The sequence below is a fragment of the Fulmarus glacialis genome, unplaced genomic scaffold (assembly GCF_000690835.1).
Source record: "Fulmarus glacialis isolate BGI_N327 unplaced genomic scaffold, ASM69083v1 scaffold17477, whole genome shotgun sequence".
In the NCBI taxonomy this organism is placed as follows: domain Eukaryota; kingdom Metazoa; phylum Chordata; class Aves; order Procellariiformes; family Procellariidae; genus Fulmarus; species Fulmarus glacialis.
In genome coordinates this window covers 48620-61875 of record NW_009222795.1, presented here as the reverse complement: position 1 = coordinate 61875, position 13256 = coordinate 48620, and the positions used below count along the sequence as shown (strand labels likewise).

The 13256-nt window shown below is 43.0% G+C and overlaps 1 protein-coding gene across 1 annotated transcript in view; it reads left to right on the top strand.

Annotated features, from left to right (window-relative positions):
• UBR4 (ubiquitin protein ligase E3 component n-recognin 4) overlaps nt 1-13256 on the top strand; it is a gene marked incomplete at its 5' end in the record, with an annotated part of 74125 nt that overhangs the window by 23878 nt on the left and 36991 nt on the right. The window contains 19 exons of the mRNA XM_009581589.1: nt 183-340; nt 1386-1557; nt 1716-1917; nt 2213-2376; nt 2591-2807; nt 3191-3407; nt 5986-6049; nt 6531-6665; nt 7314-7488; nt 7724-7861; nt 8298-8419; nt 8789-8900; nt 9426-9556; nt 9698-9875; nt 10067-10171; nt 10679-10816; nt 11490-11658; nt 12377-12473; nt 12910-13017. Coding sequence (XP_009579884.1) covers nt 183-340; nt 1386-1557; nt 1716-1917; nt 2213-2376; nt 2591-2807; nt 3191-3407; nt 5986-6049; nt 6531-6665; nt 7314-7488; nt 7724-7861; nt 8298-8419; nt 8789-8900; nt 9426-9556; nt 9698-9875; nt 10067-10171; nt 10679-10816; nt 11490-11658; nt 12377-12473; nt 12910-13017 — 2802 coding nt within the window. The remainder of the gene's footprint in view (nt 1-182; nt 341-1385; nt 1558-1715; nt 1918-2212; nt 2377-2590; nt 2808-3190; nt 3408-5985; nt 6050-6530; nt 6666-7313; nt 7489-7723; nt 7862-8297; nt 8420-8788; nt 8901-9425; nt 9557-9697; nt 9876-10066; nt 10172-10678; nt 10817-11489; nt 11659-12376; nt 12474-12909; nt 13018-13256) is intronic.

Sequence of the window (13256 nt, the reverse complement as noted above, 5' to 3'; positions counted from 1 at the left end):
AGTTCACCAAGGAGTTGAGCTTAGAAAATTGTCATTTAGGGCTGCGTTCTCTCACTGGTGGGGAGGGGGCGGGGGAGAGGCTTTTGGAATCATTCCATCATGAGAAATTTAAAAGCCTGAACAGAGTGGTTTGGAGGATGTGTGTTTATCTTAAATGTCGTTGTTTCTCTCTGATCCTACAGGACAGTAATGGCCAGGTAGCAGGAGGTGGTGTGTCAGTGTATTACTCCCATGTGCTACAGATGTTGTTCTTCAGTTACTGTCAAGGCAAATCCTTTGCAGCCACCATCAGCCGGGCCAGTCTGGAAGTGCAGCGGCTATTCCCAATTAACATAAAGAGGTGAGGCTTGTGTGGAAGGCTCCCCTGAAGTTTTAATCCCTGTTTATTATTAATAAATATTACTAATTATTCTTAACATCCCAACTCTGAATGGCCAAAGCTTGTGGTGAAGATCCCCTTTTTGACTGATGATTTCTTGCTATTTTCATGTTGCTTCTGCCCTAATTGCAGAATGATTTGAAACCAAAGCTGGCTGTTTTCGTAGTGGGGCACATAGGCATTTTTTCCTCCCACTAGGATTTCACAGCAGAAAGGTGGCTTCAGAGCGGCCTTGCTGCACAGTATGGAGCTGCTGCTGGTGCAGCAGCTGGAACCGATGGGATTACCTACCCTTGCAGAGGCTGCAGAGCAGGAAGCCTTTGTTTCCTTTCGGCACCAGTACTGCAGTGGACCTTGTGTATTGTGCATATTAAGGCTTATTTTCAGGCTTCCTTGAGGGAAACCAATCTTTTATGCTATGAATGTGGCAAGAAAAAAGCTGTTCTGTCATCTGTTCTGACAACCAGAGCTGGGCATTTAGGCCACAGATTCTTCACTAGCCTGACCAAAGCCACTGTGATGAGTAGGCTCTGTAGAAGGGTCAAGTTCCAAGAGCTCCCTAGCCCCAGCTGGGTTTGGCTTAGTCTTTTTGCAGCTTTATTTTTTTCCAGTAAGCAGTGTCACACAGATTCTCCTCCATTGGCCTTTGCTTAGAACCACTGGGTGTGTTGAAACATGGAACTGTGCATCTGTTCAGATAAAAAGATAGCTGAAAGCCATTTTAAAATTGCTTCCTTAGTTTCGGGCATAAAATGTTACTAAGTAAGTGTCTTTCCTTGAGTTTTCAGGGTAGAGATCAGGGCTGTGAATTGGGATGCTCGTGCCTTCTGCCCACTCAAGTGACTGTATTGTGTTTCTCACCTATAAACTGAGCACTGATATTCCTGGCTGTTCATTATCCTGCTGAGGACGAAGCTTTAACTGATTTGAATGGTGATGGATTTTGTGTGTTTTCACCTATTGTTGCTTCTTAAATGAATGTCGTTCTGCCCTTCATTTCTTCCAGTTCAAATGGTGGGAGTAAGACTTCACCGGCACTGTGTCAGTGGTCTGAGGTGATGAACCATCCTGGCTTGGTGTGCTGTGTTCAGCAAACCACAGGTGTCCCACTGGTGGTGATGGTGAAGCCGGACACCTTTCTCATCCAGGAGATTAAAACCTTGCCAGCCAAAGCAAAGGTTAGTCATAGTTCCCTGTATTTTTGGCCCTTCTAAGGTTTCTTCTTGTTCCACCAATAAGATCTCTAGTCTTTGCAGCTTTTCTAATGCAAAGAGTTTGTTTTTTCAACCACCAGTTGCCAGGTCCATTCCTTGACCTGCATTGCTTGCCTTTGCAGATTCAGGACATGGTGGCCATCCGTCACACAGCCTGCAATGAGCAGCAGAGGACCACTATGATCCTCCTGTGTGAAGATGGTAGCCTGAGGATCTACATGGCCAATGTGGAGAATACCTCCTACTGGCTCCAGCCCTCTCTCCAGCCTAGCAGCGTCATCAGCATCATGAAGCCTGTTCGGAAGCGCAAGGCAGCTGCTATTAGTAAGGAACTTCTCATACGTATCTTGTGCAAGGTAGCAGTGGCAAATGTAGATGCAAAGATTGATCAGCATCATATAGATACTTAAGACGTTCACTTCTGACAATTACCGGTTAACCTCAGGGCTAAGTACTGGCTAAGTCTGGGTAAAATGTTTCCGTAGATATATACAAAAATACATAGCTATCTGGCTCGCATGGTCATTTGCAAAGGAGGCAGGCTCATTCTACAGCTTTTTTACCATAGCTTTGCCTGTTTAGAATGTATTTTGTCAAAAACGTCTCTCTTCTCTTTTAGCAACTCGCACATCCAGCCAAGTAAACTTCCCTATTGACTTCTTTGAACACAACCAGCAACTCACAGATGTAGAGTTTGGAGGCAATGACCTGCTGCAGGTTTACAATGCTCAGCAGATAAAGCACCGGCTCAATTCCACTGGCATGTATGTTGCCAACACAAAGGTAAATGGGGCAATTTGGGGATTCTGTTGGGCTTCTAGGTGATGTTATTGTCCGAATTGATAGCATGCCTTTTCTTAAAAATCTGCATTGTTCAAATGATCCTGTACAAATCCCATGATACTGTTAGATAAACACCGGTGTACAGACTTCAGATTCTTAGCTTAGGAGTGAATTTTTGCCTTTGCCTTCCTGAGCTGTGATTTGTCTTCTACAGCCGGGGGGTTTCACCATTGAAGTGACGAACAATAACAGCACGATGGTGATGACAGGCATGCGGATCCAGATTGGCACACAAGCGATAGAGAGAGCGCCCTCATACTTGGAGATCTTTGGCCGCACCATGCAGCTGAACATGACCAGGGCTCGTTGGTTCGACTTCCCTTTCACCCGCGAGGAAGCCTTGCAGGCTGACAAAAAACTAACCATCTTCAGTAAGTCATTGTTAACTGTTTGCTTTGACTACCTGTTGGTTTTGCTTGGGTGCTTCACCTCGTAGTAGGGAGGGTTTCCATAAGCTGTTCGTTCAACCTGACTACAGAAAGTTTGAGGGGCGGATCCTGAACTTTTAATAACTTTATTTATGGCTCCGTTTCTTGCTGCAGTGGATGAATGTGAAATAGCTCAATTCAGCTCAATAATTTTGTGTTGAGGTAATAGAGAAGGAAAGTGGCCTTGAAAAGGAGATGAAACTGTCAGAGTGGCTGTATATTAATGACGCAGTGTAATCGCTATCCTGACCTTATGAGGCTATGCTTGTTTGTATTCAAAAGAAACTGTTTTGTTAGTTTTTAAGAAATTTCTCTTATCACTGCAGTTGGGGCTTCTGTGGATCCTGCTGGAGTCACAATGATGGATTCCATAAAAATTTATGGCAAAACCAAAGAGCAGTTTGGATGGCCTGATGAGCCCCCTGAGGATTTCCCATCTGCTTCAGTGAGCAACGTTTGTCCCCCAAACCTGAATCAAGGGAATGGCACTGGAGACACGGAGTCGGCTACCCCTGTTGCTGCCAGTGGGACTGTCCTGGAGAGGTATTTCTGCAGTCTTTCTTTTATTTCTCCTTGAAAATGGGTAGTTGCTCTAGAGGGGACCTAGGTACACTTGGGTGCCTTTCTTAACTGGGAGAGCTTAAGGGAGTTAGTGAATTATTCTCACGGCCATACAAAACAACAACTGAAAAGTCAATCATTATCTTCTAAGGAGGGCTTTGTGCTCACTCTTGATTTATCTGGTGGAGTAGACAGATAGATCTGTGTGCATGCTTCATGTTGCTAAGTCCATTTGTTACAGCAGTCTTGAAGAGCTAAAAGAGATTTCTGCATTCTTGGTACATTTTCCTCATTTCAAGCTGGCCCTGTTTCATTCTCTAGAGCTCACAAAGGTTAGGCCTCTCTGAAGTTAAGTTCAGTTTTGAGGAGGACTTTGTGCGTGACCTTGCTTTAGGCGAGTGGTTCCCACCAACTTATCTTGTAGCCCGTATGTCTCAGGTTGTGAGAGACAACCGCCTGTTACTGTGGTGGAGAAAGTGTTAGGTCCCCGCCCCCCCAATATCCCTATTGAGAGTCAAACCATAAGGGTGAACTGGGCATATATTTAGCAGAAGAAGGAACTTTTTTTTTATACCCACCCCGTGTTCTTTGCCTGAGCTCATACAGTCTGTGCCATAAGGGTTGCAGAAAGCCTGGCAAGCTAGCAAGGACAGGAGGGAAACAGATCAGAGAGGAACTAACACTTCTGAAAAATGAGCATTTTAAGGGATACGCTGCTTGACTGTGAGTAAATGGTGGTTAATTTTGTCTTCCTGAAATTCTCAGGTAAAGGTTCAGGGCTTGAAGTGGCAGTTATGTCCAGCTGAAGGATCTGTTTGGCCGTCCTTTAATATTTTGTCTAATAGGTCATGGGATTTTTTCCTGTGCTTAATTTCTCTTTTCTTCCCTCCTTTGCTGTGACATCTCCACAAGATGTCCCTCTCTGCACAGACATGCTTTCTGGTTTTCCAAAGCAGTGGGATTATATTCTAAAAACTCAGAATCAAAAAAATTACTGTTTTTATTTTTACTCACATGTTACAGAATGCAGCATGGTTACCTTGTAAAGGGCCTCTTGAGTAGGAACAACTAATAGCAGGCAAGAGGCAGCTTTCCTATCAGAAGTTTGGTGTCTGTACTTTAAATTGAATCTTCAGTGGTGCTTTAAGCAATATGCTTGGCTTCTCTGTGCTAGGTGGCCTGGATCTCCTTTATTTGTTTTGCTATTAGGCAAGTGTCTGCTGCCCAGATAGAAAGAACCGTGCTTCGATTTACTGTATATAGCGCTCTCCTGGCTTCCTGATTTCCCCATTTAATTTGCCTTTTGCTTAGAATGTGTTCTAGGGAGTTTTTCTGTGAGCTTTACACATTTTTTTTTTTTTTTTTTCCTTTTTCTTTGCTCCCCCAAAGTTCTGAAACTGAGTCCCTAACCACCCTGGACCGGTTAGTATGCCATCCTTTTCTCTGCACGAATGAGTGTGTGTCAGAGAGACAGAACACATGATGTGGCTTTTGTTGACTGTTTTTTTTGTTTTCCAAGTGACATTTGCTTCTTTACATTCTGGTCATTGCATGGCAGATGGTTTAGCGAAATGTAAAGATGAGGTGGTTTGCAGATTTTTGCTGTATACAGCATAACTGTTGCTTGTTTGACAGACTCCTCTTTTCGCTTTGTTCCGTCCTTGCGTCTTTTTATCCCTCATATATTCCCCTCCTAGCTTTATGGAGGGTGGCTGTGGGTAGGGGAATGTAATGTTATTTATCACCACCAGACCAGACAATTGTTGTTTCTTCTACCTTGTATCCAATCCTACACTATTGTTTCTCCCCTTAATGCTATCTCTTCCCTCCTTTTTCCTGTATTCTTGCACTGCTCCTTTTGGTGTGTCAGATGGCATTTCAGGTAGTTCTACCGCGAGGCATGAAGTGGTGCTGCAAGGGAGATTCAGCACTTTGCCGCAAGTTGTAAATGAGGTTTTCCCTTGGGGCAAGTATTTTACTAGCCTGCCTTACCGCTGTCAAAAGTTTGGACTTCAGCATCTCTCGCTTGGGTCGTACCCAGTGCTCCAAGTTAATTTTCCTCTGGAATATTTTGCACTGAAACTCCAAATTGGAAAGAGCAACCTGTGTGAAAATAGCAAGCGAGTAGAATCTTGCTCCCTTAGAAAAGTCGGTTATGCTTTTTCCCATGTGTCATACCAACCCTTGATCTGCAGTCATATGTACGTCTGTGGGCCATGGTGAATTGGTACTGTCAAGACAATCCAAGTTATCCCTGCTGCAGGCTGTGTAAGGAAATGTTTTATCCTCTTTGGTAGAGAAAAGCCCCTGTCTTTCAGCTGTGGATTATTAAAGCAGTCCTAAGTTTGTCTGTGAGCGTGAGCCAGGTTTAACTCTGGTCTGTAACACAATGAAATGATATGCATGGTGCCTGTGGCAGGTTTTATCATGCTTTGATTTTGTACTTGGCATTCGTTAGCTGTCTCTGAGCTACTCATGACTGTAGCCCGCATAAAGCAAAGTGCTAAGGAGAGAGAAGGGTTATTGCCGTACTCAAGCCTGCTTTCCTTTCTCCCTTCAGGCTAGTAGTGAGTTCTTTAGAAGCGCTGGAAAGCTGCTTTGCTGTAGGACCAGTCAACGAGAAGGCAAGTAACTTTCTGAATACATTCTTGAGCTTTCAGAGATGGGGGAGGAGGGGCAAAATCAGCAGCACCTCCTGCAGCCCTGGGGGCCTGATATGGAAGAGAGCCGCATCCGTTTTGCTCAGAGCACTGATCTGAAAGTTGACTTAGCGAAAAGCATTTGAAACTAGTTTAGAATGACAGTTGACATTTGCATTTATCGCTGGTGGGATTTCTGTGCTATAGGGTGACCTCGTTTACAAAACCAGCAGAGTAGAAGCCCATAAATCTCCAAAGGACTTTTCTTGTGTAGAAATGTGAAATGTTCCTTAAATGTCAAATAATAAATTGAAGAGGCTATCAAAACTGTATTGAAGGAAGGCAGAAACTTGTATGCACAGTGCAAGTAGGGGAGGGAGCTGTAGGCATGCTGAGAAATCAGACTCATGCATCGCCTTAATGGTAAATGTACTGAAGAATGTTTTTTGTCTGTTTTTGGGAGCAGGAGAGGAATAAGGTGGCAGCTCAGGAACTGGCTACTATGCTGCTGTCCATGCCAGCTCCTTCCAGCGTCCAGCAGCAGACCAAGAGCCTCTTGGCTAGCTTGCACACCAGCCGCTCAGCATACCATAACCACAAGGTAACACGGTGCAAGGATTTCAATGTCTCCTGTAACTTTCCAGTTTATGGTTGAGGTGCAGCACGCCCCTAGAAAGCCCTTCCTCCATGCAGCATAAACCTGCTGGCTAATTTTTTTTAGCTCCTGCTGCCTGCCTTGCTGGCTTTTGCATTTCACCAGAATTTCACTACATAAAATGCTTTTTGGAGATTTTGATGGGAAACAATGTCAGTTATTCTAGAGAAATCAGGATCTCTAAACACAGGAAGTTTGTTTGCAACCTGCCTAACTCTGGTTTCCGTTTCCCCAGGCATCTGGCTTAGGGTGATAGGAAAATACTAGAGTAAGTAGTGGTTAGACTGTGTGCTAACATAATTGCAGTAAATGCATATAGCCTTTGCTAACCACTTGAATGGTTATGTTTATACACTGGTCTTTCCATCTGCATTTAAGCCTGAGGGGAAGAAAATGTGAAAATCCATTCTTGAGCCAGATTTCTTCTGTTACAGGATGACTTTTTAATATTAGTTGTCCTTCTTAGATGACATTGGCCAAGAGTTAAAGCAGCAAGTGCCACATTTCCCCAGGATCTGTCCTGCAGTTGTATTTCAGTTGCCTTGTTGTGCTGCTCTCTGTTTTTCTTTGCCTATGTTATCTTTCACTTTACAGGATCAAGCATTGTTAAGTAAAGCCATTCAGTATTTGAGTTCCTCAACCAAAGAAGGAAAGGACCTTGATCCTGAAGTGTTTCAGAGGCTGGTCATCACTGCTCGATCCATTGCTATTATGAGACCAAACAATCTGGTCCATTATACGGAGTCAAAGCTGCCACAGTTGGAAGCAGGTAGAGAAGGCTAGATTTTTCTTCAACTTTCTCTTGTGATAACTGAATATGTCTTTGGGTATCTGGTTTGGTGTGACAGGGATTGTATTTGACACATTTGTTAGGCATGCGATAGTCCTTGTAATAAGGATATCAGAGCCTCTAACAAAAGCTGTTTCAAGTAAACTTGGTGTCACCCTGTTTGTTAACATTTTCCCCTGCACATATCTGACAACTGTTTTTTCAGTCTGTACAGAGAATGAAGAAGGGCAAGAGGCCCAGAAACACGCTGAAGGAGATGGCTGCACATTTGTTACCCAGCTGGTCAACCACTTCTGGAAGCTACATGCATCAAAACCCAAAAATGCCTTCCTTGCCCCTGCCTGCTTGCCAGGTGTGCTAGCTTTTCTTTTGCTATTGTAAAACTTGTGTATTTTGAAGGAGCCTATTTTAAGCTTGTAAACAGAGAAAATGACTTGTTCCAAACTAGGCTTAAGGTGTTAATGATGCAATGAATGCTTTCTAAGGTTTTTGTTCAAAAGTGTAGTGTATTGTGTTAGTAAAAAGGGACTGATGATTGATTTATTCACGTTTGACTTCATGGGTGGTGTTAAGAGGATATTCAGTGGTGCTGGTATATGGCGTGCACAGTATTCCATTAGGCAGACGAGACTGGTGTGTAAACTCATTTTGGGTTAAACTTCGATATATTTGTGGTGCTAACATTGTGCCATGAAGTCTACAAACAAAAGACGCTTCCTGCAGTGTCTCACTCTATGTGCTGAAATGGAAAGATAGTTGGTTACAGTCCTGCTTTTATTCCTCCTTAGGTCTCACTCATGTTGAAGCCACAGTCAATGCTTTGGTGGATATTATCCACGGATACTGCACGTGTGAACTGGATTGTATCCATACAGCATCCAAGATCTACATGCAGATGTTACTTTGCCCAGTAAGTAATCTTTCTCTGCATCAGCCTATAACACTGGTAATATGAAGAGAATTAAATACAGGTAGAATGATAATACATAGTACAGGTACAAAATAGAGGCATGCAGCCAAAAACATAGAGCCAGAAGTGAATGAAGGAGAAATTTCTGTCCTGGTATTTTAGTAATGTTTGTGATGCGCTGCATGTGGAATGATAAGTATTGCTTTATTGCTGGGGGAAACAGGGAATTTAGAAGTTGGGCAGTGACATATGTCTTATGTGAATCATGACCAACACAGAGTCATAAGTGTATTTTTAGCTATCTTTCCAAATACTGTGAATAAGCACTTAAAGCTTAAGAAGTTTAATGATTAACTATTAACCCTCTAGGATCCTGCAGTGAGCTTTTCTTGCAAACAAGCTTTGATCAGAGTACTGAGACCAAGGAACAAGCGGAGACACGTCACCTTGCCATCCTCCCCTCGGAGCAATACTCCTATGGGTATGCAAGATCCATTCATCTTTGCCTTTAAATGAGCATGACCTACTTTATTTGTCAGAAAAGACAAGAAAATAAAGTAGTCTTTTAAATGGGACAAAACCCAGTCTTTTTCCTTTCTTTTCTCTCTCTTGCCCCCTAAAGACCTTTTTTTTTAATAAACATTCACCTCTTCTGTGATGTTCTTGGATTCAAAGAGGAGAGATCTCTGAGATATTCCCATTTCAGTGTTAGGGAAATCTGACTGTTTTGTCTAGGGGGTAGTAATGCAGACTGTCCTAGTATTTCTGTGCATATTTTCAAGTCCTTATAAACCAGTCATAAAGATGTGTGCGGACCAAAATTAGGGTATCAGATCTCCATCCAAGAGCTACTTTTTTTAGCATTGACATGAATTGTAGTTGTCATAGAATCTGTTGGTGACTGGGGGTAAACTGAGGACAGGTTGGGTTTTCTCCAACATTAATTACCTTGTTCATGATGATGTGAGGAAAGAGCGCATTTGTGAATTAATCCTTTGTAACTCAGGAGATAAGGATGATGATGATGATGATGACGCAGAAGACAAGTTGCAGAGTTCTGGGATAGCAAATGGTGAGCATATCCGACAAGAAAGCCAGGAGCAAAGCGAAGTTGATCACGGGGACTTTGAGATGGTGGTAAGTCCAGAGTGCTTCTCTTTGGAGCCTTTTAAGTATGTTAGGTCCTTGAGTTTAATTTAGTTATGATGAATCAGTTTGAAATGCTCCATTAGCTGGTGGTGGTTTAGTGAAAGGTCTCACTGTGTTTCCTCTCCATAGTCTGAATCTATGGTTCTGGAGACTTCTGAAAATGTGAATAATGGGAACCCTTCTCCCCTGGAGGCTCTTCTGGCTGGAGCAGAGGGATTCCCTCCTATGCTGGATATTCCTCCAGACGCAGATGATGAAACAATGGTGGAATTGGCCATTGCCCTGAGCCTGCAACAAGATCAGCAAGGTAAGATGTAGGCATTATTGGCAGTCAGAAAGGTAAAGAGAATATGAGGAAACTGGGAAGGAGGCAGAGCAGAAGCTGTTGATGTCACCACCAACAAAGCAAAGATAGTAGAAAGATAGGCCTCTAGATAAGGCCAGAGTTAACATAATTTTCTTATAGAAAGAGACTCATAATTTGTTTTCTTCTTGCAGGGAGCAGCAGTAGTGCACTTGGACTTCAGAGCTTAGGACTGTCTGGCCAAGCACCCAGCTCTTCCTCTCTTGATGCCGGAACGCTCTCAGATACAACAGCATCAGGTAACTGTTCACTGTGAGGAATCAAGCTTTTTGATTTTGACCTAAATAATGACTTAAAATTTGTTTGTAAATACAATTTTGAAGAACCAATTATTACTATTGGCTTCATGTATTTTTGATAGCGTATTTATGACCTTTTCCTGCTTTGATGGACTTTTGTTACAGGCTTCTGAGGAAGTTATTTCCTCTTCTTAAAATAAAGCAGACAAAAGAAACCATATATTGTATTCCCTTTGCATTTATAAATAATAGACATTGTTCTTCAAATAACTTGTGTAATTGTCTATTTGATGAGAAGGTTTGCTTCTCAGGGTATCGCCCCTCCGCTGCTTTTAGCAGACTTAAATGTACTGGTGGACATTTCTAAGTTCCCTTTTGATTTGTAATTGAAAATTGACACAAAAAACAAAGACAAATATTCATGGCTTTTCTTTCATAGCATGTGCTTCTTTTGAAGTTCTATCAAGACAGTGTTTTTACTTGTAACAGCTCTCTTTATTCTCTTAGCTCCAGCGTCTGATGATGAAGGCAGCACAGCTGCAACAGATGGCTCAACTCTTCGGACTTCACCTGCAGACCACGGTGGGAGCGTGGGCTCTGAGAGCGGTGGCAGCGCGGTGGACTCTGTAGCTGGTGAGCACAGTGGTAAGTATCTCTTGCTGCGCCAGTGTCTGTACATCTGTTTTCTACTGTAATAGGACTTTACCAGAGTGAGAGGGGGTGGGTAGTCCCTGGCAAGAAATCTCTGTTCCAAATAGATGATGCCATGCATCATTTTATGGTTACTGCCAAAGTGCCGTGCAGACTCAATATTTGCTCACTTTTTTTAGTTTTCTAGAAATGTGGAATCTGGAATCAGTAGGTTTTGCTGGCCTGTAATAACAGAATGCAGTAGCCTAGAGCAAGACTGAAAGGATTCACTATACTGCTGGATAAGTTTGGATGGGATAGAATTAATTTCTCTCTTTTTTGCTTGGGACTGATACCCAGGTAAAACTAATCACAGACTTTTATAAAAAGATTTTGTCTGCGCTGCCCATCCTGTATATAACATGCCTCTTCTGACTTGGTTTAAGTTACTGCTGTGGAACCAATTCAATTTGGGCCACAAGGATGAGACTGGCAAACAAAAGAATGCTAGGGGTGTTAAGTTGCATCTGTAGAAATTACTCTCTTCTAGCTTTATGAAGATAACCGAAAACACCGTCTCCTTAGAACCATAATTCCAAAGGATAGTTCAGCTGCGTCAGTTGCTATGAACCAGACAAGAGGTATGTTCAATTGTGCTGACATTGTCTTTTCCTTTTTTCTTTTTCAGTGTCTGGCCGTAGTAGTGCCTATGGGGACACGACAGCTGAGGGCCACCCTGCTGGACCAGGCAGCGTCAGCTCAAGCACAGGCGCTATCAGCACCACCACAGGCCAGCAAGAGGGAGACGGTTCAGAAGGGGAAGGGGAGGCAGAGGGAGATGTCCACACCAGCAACAGGCAAGGAGCTTTGTTTTCCTCTTCAAGAATAGCACATCTGGTCTGCAGTGTCATTGTTTATAGAGGAGTGGACTATAGGTGCCGAAATTCACAGGGATTTGTGACACTGTTGGATAGTAAAAATCAAAAGTCAGAAAGATAGAATAGAGCAAACTATGCCAGGAAAATGCCTCCCTCTGTGACATCTTACACATACCTAACGTGTTTCCCACAAAACTGCTGCCTGTACAAAGTGGTGAAAAAATCCTGCATGAGTCTATTAAACAGAGGAATCGCTAAAATCTACAGCTTGGGAGGTTGTGAAATTCAGCAGTAGGAAAAAAGTATGTGCAGGAGCGCTAAGCACTTTGGGAAAGATCTGCAGTTTTTAATTCTGTGGGAACAGATGCTCAGTCATTTTTACAGTGCAGTTTGGAACTGATTTGTAGTATCTGTTTCTAGGCAGTTGAATTCTGCGAGTAGTCATGGTAGGCAGTGTAGTTCTGAAGTAAAGAACTACGTCCATTGTCAGAGTTGCTCTGCATCTTTGACATCGATTGACTGTAAAGTCTGAGGGAGTCCACTCCTGTCTGTGCTGATTTGATGATGTTAGGATTTCTTCATGCTCTGAATTTATGTGGTAAATTGCAGTGCTCTGTTGATAATCCTGCTGGGTCTAATATTTCTTGTGATGTGTCAGAAGTCCTTTGTTTCTGATTCCTGGCTTCTGACTTCCCAGGCTGCATATGGTCCGACTGATGTTGCTGGAGAGGCTGCTGCAAAACTTACCTCAGCTGAGGAATGTTGGAGGAGTCCGGGCCATTCCTTACATGCAGGTAACTGAGGAGGGCTCAAGAGTTAAGCTTTAATGAAACAGTTAATCACTACTACTACTGCTGGGTTTCTGTTTGCACATGCTTTTCCCTTCCTCTTTCCTGCCCAGTCACAGTGTGTGAGTCCAGCTCTAAAGTGTTTGGTCAGTTGCACAGCATTCCTTACTGGTAGATTTTTGCTAGATGTGTACCCTTTCTCAGTGTGGCATTAGTTGGCTGATGAGCCTCAGGGCTAAAATCCTTGAACCCTGATGTCTTTGGGAGGGTCTTTTGGGTTTATACTGAATGCTCATATTAGGGTGTGATGGTGCAGGCAGAATTTGAGGAAGAACATAAATTAATCAAGACAAAATCTGCAGGCGTTTTGTGAAAGATAATCTGTGTTTATCTTAAAAACATGGAACCTGCCTTCTTTTCATTCTCTGACTTCTATTCCCAGGTTATTCTGATGCTCACAACAGACCTAGATGGAGATGATGAGAAAGACAAGGGAGCTTTAGATAACCTTCTGTCCCAACTGATTGCAGAACTGTGCATGGACAAAAAGGTAAGCTGTGGTATGAGCACACGCTCTTTGATTTGCTCCTTCTAGACAGGGCTTCTTCCCATGGAGGAATTAAATGCATAGGAGTCATAGAAACACATTGCTGTATGGATGTGTTCAGGCAGTTTATTTCTCTTGGCTCACTTCACATAAGGTAGAAAATGACATGAGTGTAACTCTCACTGTTCCTGGTTCTGGCATCCACAAGTGAGCATGAAAATTTGTTTCGCTTCAATTCAACT